Raw genomic sequence first — 19,807 nt, forward strand, 5'->3', positions numbered from 1 at the left:
TAAGCCCGTGTGCCACAACTACAGACCCCACGTGCTCTGGAACCCATGAACCACAACTACAGAGCCCACGCGCTCTGGAAGCCCATGTGCCGCAATGAAAGATCCCATATGCTGCAACTAAGACCCGACACAGACAAATTAAATAAATAAATAAATAAATATTTAAGGAAATAAAAAGGGAAAAGATAATCCACAGGAGAAAATATCTGCAAATCACATATCTGATAAGGAATTTATATCCAGAATATATAAAAAACTCTTTCAACTCAATAACAAGAAGATGAATAACACAATTTTAAAACATTAAAGGATTTGAATGGACTTTTTCTCTAAATAAGATATACAAAAAGATGTGCCAATAAGCAAATGAAAAGATACTCTCAGTATCAGCAGACTTTAGGGAAATGCAAATCAAAACGACAATGAGATACCACTTCATACACACTAAGGTATGAAGTATATATAATAAAAAAGAGATAATAGTGTTGATGAGGATTTAGAGAAACAGGAACCTTTATTCATTGCTGGTGAGAATTTAAAATGGAGCAGCCACTTTGAAAAAGTTTACAAGTTTCTCAAAATGTTAAAGATAGAGATACAATATGACCCAGCAAATCCATTCCTAGGTATCTACCCAAAAGGAATGAAAGCATATGTGGACACAAAGACATGTACACAAATGTTCATAGCAGCATTATTCCTAACAGCCAAAAAGTGAAAATGATTCAACTGTTCATCAACTCATAAATGGATAAAAATCTGGTCTATCAATATTTAGGAATACTATTTGGCATTAAAAAAAGAAGTACTGATACATGTCACATGAATGAACCTCAAAAACATTATGCTTAGTGAAAGAAGCCAGACATAAAAGATCACAGTGTATAATTCCATTTATATGAAATGTCCAGAACAGGCAAACCTATACAGAAAGAAAGTAGGTTAGTTGCTGCCTAGGGTTGGTGCTGTGTGGAAATAGAGGGTGACTGCTAATAGGCTTCAGGGTTCTTTTGGGGGTGATGGAAATGTTCTAAAATTAGTTTGTGGTGATGGCTGCATAACTCTGTAAAGATACTAAAAACCATGAAATTGTACACTTAAAATGAGTGAATCTTTTGATATGTAAATTATCTCAATAAAACTTTTAAAAAAGTTGTCTAGTAAGCTAGCTTCCATAAATACGATTGCAATTTTCTGAAAGAAGTCATCTAAAACTTTTAGAAGTTGATCTTGTTTTATTAACTTTGTTTACTCCCTGCCTCCCTGTTCTTCCCTCTTTAAGAGGGGAAAATTACAGGGCTGAATGAATATCAATTTATTTAAATATGAAAAAGTATAAATCTTCACAGATTAAAAATAAATATTCTCAACTGCTAAATAACTGAGACTATTTCTTAGGGCTGACAAAGAATAAAATGGGATTTAAAAATGAAGAAAATAGGCTATAAGTAAGGCAACCTTCAAAATTCTAAATGACAGAATATAGAGCTTTATACCGAAAAGCTTGAGGTAATTAATAATTTTAAAAACAACTTAGGGGCTTCCCTGGTGGCGCAGCGGTTGAGAGTCCACCTGCCGATGCACGGGACGTGGGTTCGTGCCCCGGTCCGGGAGGATCCCACGTGCCGCGGAGCGGCTGGGCCCGTGAGCCATGGCCACTGAGCCTGCGCATCCGGAGCCTGTGCTCCGCAACAAGAGAGGCAACAACAGTGAGAGGCCCACATACCGCAAAAAACCAAAACAAAACAAAAAGAACTTAGTACAAGATAGGCAATATTCTCAAAACCTTAATGTTTCCACAAAATAAATAAAACTCAGAGTACTTCTGCATCAGCTAGTACAATAATCTCAGTTATTAAAGGGTATATCCTTGGAAATATCTGTCTTTCCAGATAAAACTTCTGTAGGGTTGTTTTTACCGTTGATGTGAGGAGGAAACTGCCGGGCCTTGTTAGCTGAGGAACTGATGTTCCTGCAATTGCCATGGCAACTGTCTGGCTTATCATGCTTCCGCTCTCACTCTCATAATCATCGGTGGCTATACAGATTGGTCTTCCTCGTTGATTGTGAGTTTCTGGAAAAAAATCACCCAAAAATAAATAAAGAAAACTTCTGTTTAGCTTAATTAACAGCTATTGAGCAAGCAATTCCCTTTCTTATTCTCCTTTACTCTTTAAAGAAAAACCTATTAACATATACTGCTTATCATTATATTTACTTCTTATAAAAAATAATTTAAATATTTTAAACGTTAACTCATTCCTGTAGTAATATTTATAATTTTGTAGAGAACTTTAACTTGCTAGTAAAAGAAGATATAATAATATAAATTTCTGCCTTCAGATAAGGAAACCCGCTTTAGTGATCAAAATACTGGGAAAACTATTCTACTATTAGTCTCTCAAAGGGAAAGAGTTGCTATCTTTGTATCACCAGCACCTACTGATAATACATATTAGATACCAGTAAAAATTTTTAAATTGAACTGGAAGTACTTTTATCAGGTTAACTGCTAGTTCAAATGCAACCTACAGTGTTTTCTCTAAGGCAAATGAAGGAATTTAAGTAAATTCTAAAAATGGAAAGCAAGAGGAATAAAACTTTGTGGGTTCCAGTTTTTAAAAAGTAACAAAACTTCAACTTATTAAACCAGTATTAGCAATAAACATCATTGTTGTTATTCAGGTGAATATTAATTTCAATTTTATGTATATGAATAAAATTGAGACTGAGGGTGGTGGACATCTGGCAAGTTTTCTCATATTGTTTTTTTCAGATGAACAGTATACACTCACACAAAAAAAACCCTATTTCCTAATAGGTAGGTATAGAAATGCTATAAAATCATTATTTAAAAATTTGTCATAAGAAATGCTTACAGAAACCTTGCAGTGAATTTTCTCACACAGTCAAAACTTTTTCAGAAATATGTATTTACAGTGTACCTATGTCAGTGTAAGTTTCCTTATATTTCTTTTCCTAAAATAAGGTCACCTTTGAGATATTTTCTAATACTTTTAAACACTGAGATTTGCCTTTAGTTTGTCTTAAATATACTAAGTACCTGTAAAATCATACAGCTGAGGAACAGTTTCCATGATAATGCCAATCAGAGGTAGATACAACATAGCCACCCGAGCCTTTATCTGGGGGTCAGAGTACCGTGGGTCTGAGTCGTGACTGGATAGTAAATTGTGTACCATATTGATGACTTTCTTATGCAATCCAAACAGTCTATTTAAAAAGAAGATGAAGAAGCAGCTGCAGTCAGGTCACAGAGATTAGTTAATATCTTTAGAGCAAACAGTAAGTCATGGTACTGAACCACTTTATTCAGCTTCTTAACTTTGCCACATATTTGCATGTATTCCTAAAAAACACTTCTCATTTTAAAATTAATCAATGTCCAAACAATAAATAAAATTAATATCTCGCTGTACAAAATAAGAACTGAGGGAAAAGGAAATACTATACAAATTCACTTAAGAGTAAATCTGAATATTTTTTCATTAACTCCTTAGGCCATTTTAATATTAAATAACTTAAAACCAGTTACAGTTATATTTTAAAGCAAAAAAAGTAGGGGCTTCCCTGGTGGCGCAGTGGTTGAGAGTCCGCCTGCCGATGCAGGGGACACAGGTTCGTGCCCCAGTCCGGGAAGATCCCACATGCCGCAGAGCGGCTGGGCCCGTGTGCCATGGCCGCTGAGCCTGCGTGTCTGGAGCCTGTGCTCCGCAACGGGAGAGGCCACAACAGTGAGAGGCCCGAGTACCGCAAAAAAAAAGAGTAAATTTTAAGTAGTTGTAAATTTTATTACATCAAATAAAATCTTTTCACATTTAACCAAACTAAACTTTTATTTCCTTTATCTAAAAGAAAAATCCTCTACCTAATGGGTTATGTAGTCCATGGCTAGGGTTGCCTTCGACATCTCTATTTAAACTGAACTTCCTTGCTCATTTGGGCCCTTACAACTTTCTAGACTCCCAATCCCAAGTTGCAACTGGCTAATACACTAGCAAGGATCACTCTCATCTTCACACTTTTTTGGCTTCTCTTCTTAGACTGAAGCTGCTTTGACTATGAAAACCATTCTAAAGAAAAATTCATCCAACTTCAACTGCCCTTAATGCTGTACCTGGCAGCTGTTTCAGATCTTATTCTCTCTCCTTAAGCCTCTCATCATCAATCTCAACAGAAGACCCTACCTCCAACTTTCTTTTAGGAAAGAAAAGCCGTTCTGAATTTGCTCTGGCCAGGTCTTTTAACACATCTCCATCTTTATAGCTACCAAATCATCTTTCCTTTCATCTCAGAAAAAATTCTTTCTTCAATAGCTTCAATGTCTCTCTTCACTAAATTCTTCCCTTCTTTCCTATCTTGAAAATACATGTTCACTTGAAACTAGTTTGCTCTGGCTTATTTATAGGATTTCTCTAGTAATAAACTTCCTGAATGTGCAGTATATATCAAGTGTTTTTTTCCATTTACTTCCTAATATCTACTCTCTTTCTCTGAAACTAAAAGTTTTTGAATGCTTACCACATGGTATTGTACCCCTTTCATCATTTAATAGCTAAATGATTTTTCAAAGATACTTAACCTCTGTTTCCCTATCTATGCATGAAGGTAATAACCTACCTCATAAGGTGGCTGTGAAAATTAAGTTACATAATTTATGTAACATGCTTATTAGCACAGTGCCTTGCACACTGCCTTTTCCAGTAAATATTAGCTTTTCTCTTTTAAGATCACACAGCATATTTAAAAGCTAGGACTGGAAACCAGGTATTCTTCCTCTGGGGCTCTTTAGCTTATCTACCATTTTATGTAGCTATATATGAAATCTACTTGGAGATTCTTCTTCCTTCCAGTTTTTATTCAGAAAGTATATTTTTAAATACTGTCAAGAACTCCATCTAATAGACATATCTCAGATTTCATTTTCTAGCTCTCTACTTGACACTTTGTCATCTTTTATGTTTTCTTCTCAGTATTTTCTCCAAAGAGTTCCCATTATTCCTCATATTCTCCAACATTCTTCCCAAGTCTCAGATTCTGATCATTTGCCTTTTATGTTCTCCCTTTCAACTTGTATCACCAGTGATGATTCCCAAACCTGGGTATATATTTAACATCTCTCAGCAGCTACCAGTGCCAGACTTCAACCTATCTAAACTCTACTCACTGGTCTTCATGAAGCCTTTTCATGTGTCTACATTACTCAATCACTTTCAGCCATTACACACACACACACACACACACACGCAGGACCTGTCATATCCTATGCTAGATGTTGGAGATAAGACATTGTCCCTGTTCTTAAAGAGCTTGCTTTAGCAAGAGAGAAACACAGACACAAAAATAATAATTCAGTTTTACAAATGCTATAATAAAGGTGCTAATCTTCTTCAAAACTAGGTCTGTACTACAAAATTTGCATTTAACCATAGTATCCTGTTTCAACGTTGTAACTTTCTAACTGCAATGAAAATTTCTAGAGAGCAAATCTTTGGTCATTATTAGAACATATGGGGCTTCCCTGGTGGCACAGTGGTTAAGAATCCACCTGCCAATGCAGGGGACACGGGTTTGAGCCCTGGTCCAGGAAGATCCCACGTGCCGTGGAGCAACTAAGCCCGTGCGCCATAACTACTGAGCCTGCACGCCACAACTACTGAAGCCCGTGCGCCTAGAGCCCGTCCTCTGCAACAAGAGAAACCACCGCAATGAGAAGCCCACGCACCACAATTAAGAGTAGCCCCCGCTCACTGCAACTAGAGAAAGCCTGCACGCAGCAACAAAGACCTAACACAGCCAAAATTAAATAAAATAAATAAAATTTTAAAACAATATTAGAACATATTATTGCTACTCAAGGAATTATTTTTGATCACTTAGCAAGCAGAAGGAATAAAAAGAAAAACAATCCTCTTAACGATCTATCTAACCAATGTATGTTGCATTTTATCTACGTAAATACAAGAAGAGGGCTTCCCTGGTGGCGCAGTGGTTGAGAATCTGCCTGCTAATGCAGGCGACACGGGTTCAAGCCCTGGTCTGGGAGGATCCCACATGCCGCGGAGCAACTGGGCCCATAAGCCATAACTGCTAAGCCTGCGCGTCTGGAGCCTGTGATCCGCAACAAGAGAGGCCACGACAGTGAGAGGCCCGCGCACCGCGATGAAGAGTGGCTCCTGCTGCCACAACTAGAGATAGCCCTCGCACAGAAGCGAAGACCCAACACAGCAAAGATAAATAGATGAATTGATAAACTCCTACCCCCAACATCTTCTTTAAAAAAATAAAATAAAATAAAAATATAAGAAGAATTTAAAACTTAGAGATGTGAGTCTCTCATAGTCAATCATTCGTTCACTGAATTAACATATACTTATCAAGTGTCCACTCTGTACCAGACACAATTCTAATGCAGTGGGAATACAGCAGTGAATAAGAAAGAAAGTGCCTGGTCTCATGAGCTCACATTCTAAGGGAAGGGGACAGATAATGAACAAACAAGCAAATTTCAGGTAAGTGCCTTGTAGAAAATAAAACAGGCTTATCTGGTTAAGAATAATTGTGGCAACGACAACACAGCTATAATTCAGATTGGGTGGCCAATGACAGTCTCATTGAGAAGATACTCTTTGAGTGGAGACCTGAAGAATCACAAGGAGGAAATGCCTATGTGGAGATCTTAGGGCAATTGCAGCATTGCTTCAGGCAGAGAAAAGTCCTAGTCCAAAGGCCCTAAGGTGGGACTGGGTTGGGCCCATTAGAGAAACAAAAAGAAGGCCAGGATGGCTAGATTTTAGTATGTGAGGAGGGAAGAGAGTGGCAGTGTAGACAACAGCTAGATATATAGGGCTTTGAGGTCCATTATTAAGTCTGAATTTTATTTTAAATGTTATTTTAAAAGCACACACTTTTAATTATTTTAAAAGTTAAGTGTGCTTTTAAACACATTAAAGAGTTTTAAGCAAGGAAGTGATGTAATTTAGTTTTCATTTCTAAAAGACCATGTAGGCTGCTGGGTAGAAAAGGGATTTTAGGGAGGGAAGAATGGAAGCATGATTAGGGGAGCAGCAGTAAAGACGAAGAGAAGTAGCTAAACTTGGGGTATATTTTGGAGATAGTATTAAGGCATTTGCTAATGGACTGGGTGCAGGAAAGAGTGAGAAAAGGAGGAAACAAGCAACAGTAAGAGCTTATAATCCTGTATATTACTATTTAAAGCTCTTCCAGTTATCTTTTTTAACTCAATAGACAAAGTAGTAGTGAACACAGTTATCACGGCTTTCAGACTTGATAGAAAATCTTTCCAAGTATCAAAGAACCAACTCTGAAGACCAGCTGGAAGAGACAAAAAAGAAGTAAAGAAGTCTTTCATAGGTCCTATATTGTTCCACAGAAATGTATCTATTTTAATAGAACTGATCCTTCATGTGAGAAAGAAACCTCATCACAAAAATAGTTGACTGTTAGAATTCTCTATTTTTTATCAGACACTGCTGAACACCTACACAGCATCTCCTCCCCCTGTCTTCCTTCCTAATAGAATGTAAAATTTTTCAGGTATACGTTCCTGCCCCTGTGACTCAGGGGAAGATGACTCCATTCCCCCAGTTTCTGAAGTAGATAGATCCAATCAGACTAGCCCTGCTACTTAAAGCAGACAGTTAGTAAAGCTGTTTCATTACCAGTGTGAGAAGAGATAAATGTTAATTAACTAATTGCTTCCTTAACTGAGAAGGTCTACAAAAAAATATATGATATGAACCAAACACTTTTTAGTGACAGCTGATTTACATTTAGGCATGAGGTCCTTACCTTCTGCTTTGTAACAAACCACCCATGAACCAAAACCAGTCTAAGCACCCCATTTGAGTAGAAGTGATCTAATCCATCTAGGAACCTGGCATTGCTCTGGTGACTGTAACAGTACAGGATAGGCAAGTGAGCCAAATCAGTCCAAAGAAAAGATGTGCATTGCATGCTTGAAAGAGGGTTTTTTCCCTCTGTCCTCTGCTGGACATGAACAAGTAATAATCTAAGCTCAACTGCCAGAGCAACTATCTTACAGTCATGAGAGGCACACTAGCCTCAGGATAAAGCTGAGGGGTTTCTAGTAGAAGTAAGAGATATAAAGGAACAGAATCCAGACAACATTATTGAGCTGCTGATTATAGTGTGCTAAAAACCTTACCTTTCTTCCAATTATGAAAAAATAAATATCCTTCCTTTAATAAAGCCAGCCAGTATGAAGAAAGGTTTTCTGTTTCTGGTAACCAAACTTATCCTGATGTATCAAGTAAAAATACTGGAAATATAGAGTCAAATGATTGAGATATAACAGTTATTAAAGAAAGGTGGTATGTTTAGAAGTTGTTTTCAGAGTGATTTTTTTAAAACAATGGATCCTTCCCCCCAATGACTTTCTATTCATTTATCAATCGCAAAATATAAGAGTGGTGGCAAGCAGGGGTGGGAGACCCAGGGTTTCACCCACTTAGTCTGTCCTCTCCATACTCCAGTGTCTACACCCCAACCCCATCCTACATGGAAGCACATTAAGGACCTTTTCAGAACCTTACAGTTCTGCAGAGCACAGTGTGAAAAACTGCTTCTTAAAACTATATTCCTAACGTGAGAAGTTGCTGTTATGAAAAAAACTCATGTCTTTCATTTGCAGAAGCTTTAGCCTTTGACAGTTTACTAAGCATTAACTATGTCCCTATCGCTAAGAACTTTACAAGCATCCTTTTTCATTCGTTCAACAAAAACATCATAGGATTCTTTAAAAACCTGCTCAAAAGTATCTCCTTTTGTTCTCTGGAGCGCTTACTTCAGGTTAAACTGCATTACAAACTCCTAATGATACTATCATGGAAAAAAAAAGCAATTATTACCCAAATGAGTTACAGTCATTCAGATTTTTGAAAATAGCCGTTAAGATAGAAATACCCTATAGGGATCTTAGATCACAACACATTTACAGAAATGCTATTTCTATAAATTCAAGTCATCAGACAATATACTCTTCTTACTATATCAATTTCCAGTAATTCTTTAAAAGTATACACAATTTTGGAAGTTTCTAAAACCTAAGTACATTTGTTTATAGAGCAAATTTTGAAGTACATGCTACAGAGTATGATGGCAAATTATAAATTTTCCTCACAAGGAATCAAACAGATTAGTCTACCTAACTGAAATATGCCTGCTGTATATCAGCAAATCTAAAAGTCCATTTACTAATATGCACAAATATTTTATGTACTACTAAGAAGGAAAAAAAGGCCACCAACCAAACCATGATACAATGTTGATTTCAAGACAAACATCAAATTCAGAGATGACAAAAAATGTCTTTCTTAAAACTGATGAAATATAGAAATAACATGAGTATGGAACTTAGTGAACACAGACGTAGAAGAGTGGTAAACAGTATTCTTTTGATTCCTAGGAAGTTAAGTGGATACTTCTGTCCCATTGTCCAAAATCAAATTGATACTCTACACGGCAAAAACTGGTCTACTCACCCTTCAGCATCAGGGTCTAAAATGACAGCCAGCTCTGTTAACACAAGTCCTGCCAAATAATGTTGCTGGCGGAAAGGCACAGACAATTCAAACATATTTGCAATCTTCTGGTCTTGCACAGTGGTGGAAAATCCAGAACTCTGTTTGTGAGTGAGGTAGAACAAAACTGTAACAGCTATGCAACAAAACATTCTATAGACAGAGCACTACAACAAATGAGATGTGAGCATTATCTGAAAGTGAGATAAACTTTTTAAGTTTACCTTTACATTACTATTATTAACATTGGAGAAAGTAACTGCTCTTACTTTTGGTATAGGAAACTATGATGAAACAACATTTTAAATTATTTTCAATTTCCTTTTTCTCATATTAAAATTTTTTCATCTGCTTTTTCCTTTATACTTTTAGCCACTTAATGTTTCAATATCATACTCTGAAGGGAAAAAAGTAACTAAATCCATATGATACATTATGTACTCACTGCTGAGTACAAGAGGAATATTCATAGTCAAGGCTATCTATCGGTTTCCAGAGAAATTTCAAATATTATGAAGTTGTTTTTCAGGGAAAACACTATCTCCAGAAAATTACTGCCTTTTTTTGTCCGCTCACTGAGTTTTTAAGAGTTTTTTAATACTGTAAAATAGCATCCCCCCCAGATACAGCTTAAGGCAAGAATGTCCTCAATCTCATCACCCTTCATCCATATTCAAGACCGCCCATGAGAGGTTTCTTAGAACAGACTTCAGATTTCTCTATGGAGAAGTCATCTTCCTAATAAGCATATAAAACTATCCTTGCCCCCACTTCCCAAAGAGTGATATCTCTGTCATCTATTAGAATCTGAAAATTCTGCAGTTAGATGAGAAAGTAGGGAACGAGATAATGCAAGAAATTCTGTTAATTTCTTGGCTGAATGAGATGTTCAACAGGGAGTCAGATGTAAACAAATGTGTTTCATTAAAGGTTTTAGGAACTGTACCTTTGATTAATTTGTACTTGACTGTGCAGCCACATCTTTGACAGAGGATGGGGGAAGGGAGCAAAAGACTAGCCTCATTTGTTATTGGAAGAAGTGTGTCCTAGCCAGGTAAAAGTATATGGAAACAGGCTAATCCTTAAGAATTTTTGCAAAGGTAAAACGAAAAGCTGGGGGTGTTCTCTGATGTTTTCTAATCTTTCTAAGTAAAGTTTAAAATTTTCTTTATCAAACATCTGAGATTGATCTAGTGTAGGGAATTACTTTCATGAATTAAATATCTCAAAAATAAACTTATAAAGAGTTCATATCAACTTTGACTTTAGACATTAAGAGCTTAAGGAAGTAGCTTGTTTGCCTTAGGAATTATATAGCAAAAAGATGTTTCACTAGGAGGGAACATCCAGGCTTCTCTGATACGAAAACCACAAAATCGCTTCATTTCAATCTGTTTGACAGGACACATAATAATTGCTACGATAACCCTTTGTCATATTTAGAGCAACTACTAGGCACCCTGTGAAAACCCATAAACACCCATCTAGTTTCCTTTGGGTTCTCTGGATTCAAGAGAGGCAGGTAGGGCTTTGCCAGACTGCACTGCAGTTTGACTTCTTTCTCTGCTAAATTATGCTTCATTCCCCTTCCTTTCACAGGTATTGATATCTAATAAATACCTTGTCCCCCAAACTCAGTGTGTGTCTGCCTCAAAAAAACCCAACTTGTGAAAACATCAAGTGAGTTTATGTAGCTGAATTCACTCCCTTGTGCCTGAATCGGTAAGAGGGGTACAACAAAGTGGTTAGAACTTGGGCCCTAGAATAAGCCAACACGTGCCATGGTTCAAAGCCTAGCTCTGCCAGTTTTTACTATGTGACCCTAGGTAAGTTACTGACCTTTCTGTGTTTCAATTTTTTTCACCTGTAAAATGGGGATAATAATAGAACTTACCTCCTAGAGTTCCTGTGAGGAGTAAATGATTAATACTTATAAAGCACTTAACCATTTAATACTTATAAAGCACTTAGCATGGAGCCTATCACACAGCTATTATTCAACAGTGTTACTTTTCATGTTTTCCATGAATGGAAATAGAATGCTTTTTCCACAAGTGTGGACTTAAAAAAATTTGTTTTCATACATTTTGCATACCTGAGATGTTGCAGAAGAAACAGAAGGTGATGGTGACGCAGGTGGAGTTAGCAGGCTGCAGGGTAAGTTTAAGGTAACATAGTGCTCATGGCTGCAGATGATGCGCAGAAAATCCAGCCTCAGGGACACCAAGACACTTGGAGTTGGTAATGAATAAAGCTTTGAAGATACCTTGTAAGCGATGCATAAATAAGAAAACACCAATTGAACATATCATTTCTCTACTACCAATACCAGAATGATGGATTAAAGAATTGAAGAGATTTCTAAATTAAAGGGAGATGGCTAAGAAGGAGGAAATAGCTTTTTCCTCTTAGTCTAAGTCATTGTTGAGTGTGAGAAACCGTTGTATTCGACAGAATAACTGCTTTGGGGAAAAACATTACTACCTTTAAAATAAGGCGCTGAGACAGAGGGGGAAGATGGCGGAAGAGTAAGACGCGGAGATCACCTTCCTCCCCGCAGATACATCAGAAATACATCTACATGTGGAACAACTCCTACCGCCACCAAGAAGCCTGTGTGTGAGCACAGGTCACTATCCACACCTCCCTGCTGGGGAGCCTGTGCAGCCCGCCACTGCCAGGGTCCCGGAATCCAGGGACAACTTCCCTAGGAGAATGCACGGCGCACCTCAGGCTGGTGCAACGTCACACCGGCCTCTGCCGCCGCAGGCTCGCCCCTGCATGGTTCCCCTCCCTCCCCCCGGCCCGACTGAGCCTGAGCTCCCGAATCAGCGGCTCCTTTAACCCCGTCCTGTCTGAGCAAAGAACAGAGGCCTTCCGGCGACCTACACGCAGAGGCGGGGCCAAATCCAAAGCTGAGCCCCGGGAGCTGTGCGAACAAAGAAGACAAAGGGAAATCTCTCCCAGCAGCCTCAGGAGCAGCGGATTAAAGCTCCACAATAAACTGGATGTGCCCTGCATCTGTGGAATACCTGAATAGACAATGAATCATCCCAAATTGAGGAGGTAGACTTTGAGAGCAAGATTTATTTTTTCACCTTTTCCTCTTTTTGTGAGTGTGTATGTGTATGCTTCTGTGTGAGATTTTGTCTGTATAGCTTTGCTTTCACCATGTGTCCTAGGGTTCTATCCATCCATTTTTTTTGTTTTTTTTTTACTTAAAGAATTTTTTTTCTTAATAATTATTTTTTATTTTAATTATTTTATTTTATCTTACTTTATTTTATTTTCTCTTATCCTCTTTCTTTCTTTTCTTCTTTCCGCCCTTCCTCCTTTCCTCCTTTCTTTCCTCCCTCCCTTCCTTCCTTTCTTTTTTTTCTTTCTTTCTTTTCTTCTTTTCTTTCTACTTTTTCTCCCTTTTATTCTGAGCTGTGTGGATGAAAGCCTCTTGGTGCGGCAGCCAGAAGTCAGTGCTGTGCCTCTGAGGTGGGAGAGCAAACTTCAGGACACTGGTCCACAAGAGACTTCCCAGCTCCACGTAATATCAAACGGCAAAAATCTCCCAGAGATCTCCATCTCAACACCAACACCCAGCTTCACTCAACGACCAGCAAGCTACAGTGCTAGACACCCTATGCCAAACAACTAGAAAGACAGGAACACAACCCCACCCATTAGCAGAGAGGCTACCTAAAAACATAATAAGGCCACAGACACCCCAAAACACACCACCAGACGTGGACCTGCTCACCAGAGAGACAAGATCCAGCCTCATCCACCAGAACACAGGCACCAGTCCCCTCCAACAGGAAGCCTACACAACCCCCTGAAACAACCTCAGCCACTGGGGACAAACACCAAAAACAACGGGAACTACGAACCTGCAGCCTGCAAAAAGGAGACCCCAAACACACTAAGATAAGCAAAATGAGAAGACAGAAAAATACACAGCAGATGAAGAAGCAAGATAAAAACCCACCAGACCTAACAAATGAAGAGGAAATAGGCAGTCTACCTGAAAAAGAATTCAGAATAATGATAGTAAAGATGATCCAAAATCTTGGAAATAGAATAGAGAAAACGCAAGAAACATTTAACAAGGACCTAGAAGAACTAAAGATGAAACAAGCAACGATGAACAACACAATAAATGAAATTAAAAATACTCTAGAAGGGATCAATAGCAGAATAACTGAGGCAGAAGAACGGGTAAGTGACCTGGAAGATAAAATAGTGGAAATAACTACTGCAGAGCAGAATAAAGAAAAAAGAATGAAAAGAACTGAGGACAGTCTCAGAGACCTCTGGGACAACATTAAATGCACCAACATTCAAATTATAGGGGTTCCAGAAGAAGAAGAGAAAAAGAAAGGGACTGAGAAAATATCTGAAGAAATTATAGTTGAAAACTTCCCTAATATGGGAAAGGAAATAGTTAATCAAGGCCAGGAAGCACAGAGAGTCCCATACAGGATAAATCCAAGGAGAAACATGCCAAGACACATATTAATCAAACTATCAAAAATTAAATACAAAGAAAACATATTAAAAGCAGCAAGGGAAAAACACCAAATAACACACAAGGGAATCCCCATCAGGTTAACAGCTGATCTTTCAGCAGAAACTCTGCAAGCCAGAAGGGACTGGCAGGACATATTTAAAGTGATGAAGGAGAAAAACCTACAACCAAGATTACTCTACCCAGCAAGGATCTCATTCAGATTTGATGGAGAAATTAAAAGCTTTACAGACAAGCAAAAGCTGAGAGAGTTCAGCACCACCAAACCAGCTTTACAACAAATGCTAAAGGATCTTCTCTAGGCAAGAAACACAACAGAAGGGAAAGACCTACAATAACAAACCCCAAACAATTAAGAAAATGGGAATAGGAACATAAATATCGAAATTACCTTAAATGTAAATGGATTAAATGCTCCCACCAAAAGACACAGACTGGCTAAATGGATACAAAAACAAGACTCATATATATGCTGTCTACAAGAGACCCACTTCAGACCTAGAGACATATATAGACTGAAAGTGAGGGGACGGAAAAAGATATTCCATGCAAATGGAAACAAAAAGAAAGCTGGAGTAGCAATTCTCATATCAGACAAAATAGACTTTAAAATAAAGACTATTACAAGAGACAAAAAAGGACACTACATAATGATCAAGGGTTCAGTCCAAGAAGAAGATATAACAATTGTAAATATTTATGCACCTAACATAGGAGCAACTCAATACATAAGGCAAATACTAACAGCCATACAAGGGGAATTCAACAGTAACACATTCATAGTAGGGGACTTTAACACCCCACTTTCACCAATGGACAGATCATCCAAAATGAAAATAAATAAGGAAACACAAGCTTTAAATGATACATTAAACAAGATGGACTTAATTGATATTTACAGGACATTCCATCCAAAAACAACAGAATACACACTTTTCTCAAGTGCTCATGGAACATTCTCCAGGATGGATCATATCTTGGGTCACAAATCAAGCCTTAGTAAATTTAAGAAAATTGAAATTGTATCAAGTATCTTTTCTGACCACAATGCTATGAGACTAGATATCAATTACAGGAAAAGATCTGTAAAAAATACAAACACATGGAGGCTAAACAATACACTACTTAATAATGAAGTGATCACTGAAGAAATCAAAGAGGAAATAAAAAAATACCTAGAAACAAATGACAGTGGAGACACGACAACCCAAAACCTATGGGATGCAGCAAAAGCAGTTCTAAGAGGGAAGCTTATAGCAATACAATCCTACCTTAAGAAACAGGAAACATCTCGAATAAACAACCTAATCTTGCACCTAAAGCAATTAGAGAAAGAAGAACAAAAAAACCCCAAAGTTAGCAGAAGGAAAGAAATCATAAAGATCAGATTAGAAATAAATGAAAAAGAAATGAAGGAAACGATAGCAAAGATCAATAAAACTAAAAGCTGGTTCTTTGAGAAGATAAACAAAATTGATAAACCATTAACCAGACTCATCAAGAAAAAAAGGGAGAAGACTCAAATGAATAGAATTAGAAATGAAAAAGGAGAAGTAACAACTGACACTGCAGAAATACAAAAGATCATGAGAGATTACTACAAGCAACTCTATGCCAATAAAATGGACAACCTGGAAGAAATGGACAAATTCTTAGAAATGCACAACCTGCCAAGACTGAATCAGGAATAGAAAATATGAACAGACCAATCACAAGCACTGAAATTGAAACTGTGATTAAAAATCTTCCAACAAACAAAAGCCCAGAACCAGATGGCTTCACAGGCGAATTCTATCAAACATTTAGAGAAGAGCTAACACCTATCCTTCACCTATCCTTCTCAAACTCTTCCAAAATATAGCAGAGGTAGGAGCACTCCCAAACTCATTCTACAAGGCCACCATCACCCTGATACCAAAACCAGACAAAGAAGTCACAAGGAAAGAAAACTACAGGTCAATATCACTGATGAACATAGATGCAAAAATCCTCAACAAAATACTAGCAAACAGAATCCAACAGCACATTAAGAGGATCATACTCCATGATCAAGTGGGGTTTATTCCAGGAATGCAAGGATTCTTCAATACACACAAATCAATCAATGTGATACACCATATTAACAAATTGAAGGAGAAAAACCATATGGCCATCTCAATAGATGCAGAGAAAGGTTTCGACAAAATTCAACACCCATTTATGATAAAAACCCTGCAGAAGGCAGGCATAGAGGGAACTTTCCTCAACATAATAAAGGCCGTATATGACAAACCCACAGCCAACATCATCCTCAATGGTGAAAAACTGAAACCATTTCCACTAAGATCAGGAACAAGACAAGGTTGCCCACTCTCACCACTCTTATTCAACATAGTTTTGGAAGTTTCAGCCACAGCAATCAGAGAAGAAAAGGAAATAAAAGCAATCCAAATTGGAAAAGAAGAAGTAAAGCTGTTACTGTTTGCAGATGACATGATACTATACATAGAGAATCCTAAAGATGCTACCAGAAAACTACAAGAACTAATCAATGAATTTGGTAAAGTAGCAGGATACAAAATTAATGCACAGAAATCTCTTGCATTCCTATACACTAATGATGAAAAATCTGAAAGTGAAATCAAGAAAACACTCCCATTTACCATTGCAACAAAAAGAATAAAATATCTAGGAATAAACCTACCTAAGGAGACAAAAGACCTGTATGCAGAAAATTATAAGACACTGATGAAAGAAATTAAAGATGATACAAATAGATGGAGAGATATACCATTTTCTTGGATCGGAAGAATCAACATTGTGAAAATGACTCTACTACACAAAGCAATCTACAGATTCAATGCAGTCCCTATCAAACTACCACTGGCATTTTTCACAGAACTAGAACAAAAAATTTCACAATTTGTATGGAAACACAAAAGACCCCAAATAGCCAAAGCAATCTTGAGAACGAAAATCGGAGCTGAAGGAATCAGGCTCCCTGACTTCAGACTATACTACAAAGCTAGAGTAATCAAGACAGTATGGTACTGGCACAAAAACAGAAAGATAGATCAATGGAACAGGATAGAAAGCCCAGGGATAAATCCACATACATATGGTCACCTTATCTTTGATAAAGGAAGCAGGAATGTACAGTGGAGAAAGGACAGCCTCTTCAATAAGTGGTGCTGGGAAAACTGGACAGGTACATGTAAAAGTATGAGATTAGAACACTCCCTAACACCATACACAAAAATAAGCTCAAAATGGATTAAAGACCTAAATGTAAGGCCAGACACCATCAAACTCTTAGAGGAAAACATAGGCAGAACACTCTATGACATAAATCACAGCAAGATCCTTTTTGACCCACTTCCTAGAGAAATGGAAATAAAACCAAAAATAAACAAATGGAACCTAATGAAACTTCAAAGCTTTTGCACAGCAAAGGAAACCATAAACAAGACCAAAAGACAACGCTCAGAATGGGAGAAAATATTTGCAATGAAGCAACTGACAAAGAATCTCCAAAATTTACAAGCAGCTCATGCAGCTCAATAACAAAAAACCAAACAACCCAATGCAAAAATGGGCAGAAGACTTAAATAGACATTTCTCCAAAGAAGATATACAGAGTGCCAACAAACACATGAAAGAATACTCAACATCATTAATCATTAGAGAAATGCAAATCAAAAGTACAATGAGAAATCATCTCACACCAGTCAGAATGGCCATCATCAAAAAATCTAGAAACAATAAATGCTGGAGAGGGTGTGGAGAAAAGGGAACACTCTTGCACTGCTGGTGGGAATGTGAATTGGCACAGCCAATATGGAGAACAGTATGGAGATTCCTTAAAAAACTACAAATAGGGGCTTCCCTGGTGGCACAGTGGTTGAGAGTCCGCCTGCCAATGCAGGGGACACGGGCTCGTGCCCCGGTCTGGGAAGATCCCACGTGCCGCGGAGCGGCTGGGCCCGTGAGCCATGGCCGCGGAGCCTGTGCTCCGCAATGGGAGACGCCACAGCAGTGAGAGGCCCACGTACCACAAGGGAGAAAGAGAAAAACAAAAACAAAAACAAAACTACAAATAGAACTACCATATGACCCAGCAATCCCACTACTGGGCATATACCCTGAGAAAACCATAATTCAAAAAGAGTCATGTACCAAAATATTCACTGCAGCTATATTTACAATAGCCAGGAGATGGAAGCAACCTAAGTGTCCATCATCGGATGAATGGATAAAGAAGATGTGGCACATATACACAATGGAATATTACTCAGCCATAAAAAGCAACGAAATTGAGTTATCTGTAGTGAGGTGGATGGGCCTAGAGTTTGTCATACCAAGTGAAGTAAGTCAGAAAGAGAAAGACAAATACCGTATGCTAACACATATATATGGAATCTAAGAAAAAAAAAATGTCATGAAGAACGTAGGGGTAAGACAGGAATAAAGACACAGACCTACTAGAGAATGGACTTGAGGATATGGGGAGGGGGAAAGGTAAGCTGTGACAAGGTGAGAGAGTGGCATGGACATATATACACTACCAAATGTAAAATAGATAGCTAGTGGGAAGCAGCCGCATAGCACAGGGAGATCAACTCGGTGCTCTGTGACCACCTAGAGGGGTGGGATAGGGAGGGTGGGAGGGAGGGAGACGCAAGAGGGAAGAGATATGGGAACATATGTATATGTATAACTGATTCATTTTGTTATAAAGCAGAAACTAACACACCATTGTAAAGCAATTATACTCCAATAAAGATGTAAAAAAAATTAAAATTAAAAAAAAAAATTCAACCAAAAAAAAAAGAATTAAAGAGCAGTACTCAGTGAGCAGTTTTGAATTTTGTGGTTTAAATAACAGTATTGGCTTTTTCCAAAGTTACTCCTAAAATAAAAAATTTGGAACTACAACATTTACTGTATAAATCCACTGACTAGGTGCATTCTTAAAGCCACATTCTTATATTTCCAATATAGCATTAATATTTCCACTTCTCAAAGATATACTTTATGAAGAAAAAGTATACCACCAAAACAACTTTCTACAATAAATTATCCATTCTTTTTACAGCACCTTGTGTTAACCTATATTTATAATTATCTATTTTCCCAACTACACCCATTAGCTACTTGAGGAGACATATATAGACTGCCTTATTTGAATAGTTTTAGCATCCCTAAAGTCTAGTTTAATGTTTGGCAAATGTAGGAGGCCAATGCTTGAAGAATAAAGACAGGACAGATTTGGGGAGCAATAATACATGAAATTTCAGGGAAAAAGTAAAAATAATACATAGTGTTGCAAATACTTGCAAATAGATCAGTGCCCACGCATAGTTTTAACTTCTCTATTAAAAGAAACATACAATATTGGCATCCAATAGAACAGAGCTTCAAAATTCTAAGTATTAGACTGCCAAATAGCATTTTTAACCAGTAGTTCCCCAAAACTAATCTGTGGACCAGCAGGGAGTACTTTATAAGCACTGTTTCCCACACTCCCAACCCCACCACCAGGGTTCAAACTCCTCAGAAATGCTGGGATGGGACACAGAGATCTGCACATTTTTAAAGCTCCCTTAAAAGGTAATTCTAGGATGATTATACAGCTCACTACCCAAATGTTCTATCAGGATGAATAACTAATGTTTTCTAAAAGCCAGGTTTCATTAATCATTTGATAAAAAATTTAAAACAAAAC

General features: G+C 37.7%; 1 protein-coding gene across 9 annotated transcripts in view; it reads right to left on the reverse strand.

The window, feature by feature from the left end:
* DOCK7 (dedicator of cytokinesis 7) overlaps positions 1 to 19,807 on the reverse strand; it is a gene marked incomplete at its 5' end in the record, with an annotated part of 199,434 nt that overhangs the window by 52,730 nt on the left and 126,897 nt on the right. For all 9 annotated transcript variants that reach the window (XM_079728572.1, XM_079728574.1, XM_079728571.1 and 6 more), the window contains 4 exons: positions 1,920 to 2,074; positions 3,065 to 3,234; positions 9,546 to 9,685; positions 11,680 to 11,850. In XM_079728572.1, coding sequence (XP_079584698.1) covers positions 1,920 to 2,074; positions 3,065 to 3,234; positions 9,546 to 9,685; positions 11,680 to 11,850 — 636 coding nt within the window. The remainder of the gene's footprint in view (positions 1 to 1,919; positions 2,075 to 3,064; positions 3,235 to 9,545; positions 9,686 to 11,679; positions 11,851 to 19,807) is intronic.

This window comes from Hyperoodon ampullatus, assembly GCF_949752795.1.
Source record: "Hyperoodon ampullatus genome assembly, chromosome: 2".
Lineage (NCBI taxonomy): Eukaryota > Metazoa > Chordata > Mammalia > Artiodactyla > Ziphiidae > Hyperoodon > Hyperoodon ampullatus.